This window comes from Penaeus monodon, chromosome 32 (assembly GCF_015228065.2).
Source record: "Penaeus monodon isolate SGIC_2016 chromosome 32, NSTDA_Pmon_1, whole genome shotgun sequence".
In the NCBI taxonomy this organism is placed as follows: Eukaryota; Metazoa; Arthropoda; class Malacostraca; order Decapoda; family Penaeidae; genus Penaeus; species Penaeus monodon.
The window spans coordinates 13,714,679-13,715,501 of NC_051417.1; the positions used below are offsets into that span (position 1 = coordinate 13,714,679).

The following is an 823-nucleotide window of genomic DNA, read 5'->3' on the forward strand; positions in this document are numbered from 1 at the left end:
TTGCATGAGATTGGTGTTTTATAGATGTGCTTAATCTTTTATCTTTATCTGTTAAGGCATAGTTAACTATGCCGTAAGTGACCAGCTTATCTAAGACTATCTCTTTAGATAGAGACAAGTATGTCAATGTAATCAGTTAGTGTGGTAGTAGAAGTTTATCTGTGTAGCTGGCAGAAACTATATTTTTCAATATCTCGTTCATTCATTTACGTGGATCCACTTGCATGTTTGCAAGGCATGGAATTGTTAATGGTGTAACTTGTATTGTTATTGAAAATTTGAGCTTAGTGTGGTCTCTTTCTCATGGTATATTAAGTAAACAAACTTCCATTCATACTAATAGTTTTGTGATCACACTCATACTTTTACTCTTGGGCCTATTCCCACATAGAGAAACACAGAGGATAGTGAAGGCTTGAAAAAAGGATATGGAAAATTAATTAAAATCACTTTAATGCTGCCATTTTGACATTCCTAACACTCTCACTCTTGCAGTGGTAGATGAAGGTGTTATAACTAGCACAAGCACTCGGTGTTCATTCTCAGAGGCAAATACGAGTACTATAGTGTAAGATTGAAAAGGTTTAAAGAAATGTACAAAGCACATTAAATAACATTGTCATTCCTGACACTATTACTCCAAACATTGGCAGGTGATGGTGTTATAAACAGTGGGCGTAGAAGGCCACCGCGATGTCCCTCTTTCGCAAGAGCCCCAAGAGCCCCCAGGAGGTGTCCAAAGCCCTCAAGGATGCTCTCACGGCACTCGAACGGTCTGACAAAAAGGCTGAAAAGGTCAGTGGAAAAGTATGTGTCACCTTCA

At 38.5% G+C, this 823-nt stretch overlaps 1 protein-coding gene across 1 annotated transcript in view; it reads left to right on the forward strand.

Annotated features, from left to right (window-relative positions):
* Positions 1–215: 215 nt before the first annotated feature.
* Positions 216–823, forward strand: part of LOC119593507 (protein Mo25-like) — a gene marked incomplete in the record, with an annotated part of 16,407 nt that continues 15,799 nt past the window's right edge. The window contains 2 exon segments of the mRNA XM_037942459.1: positions 216–235; positions 654–807. Coding sequence (XP_037798387.1) covers positions 694–807 — 114 coding nt within the window.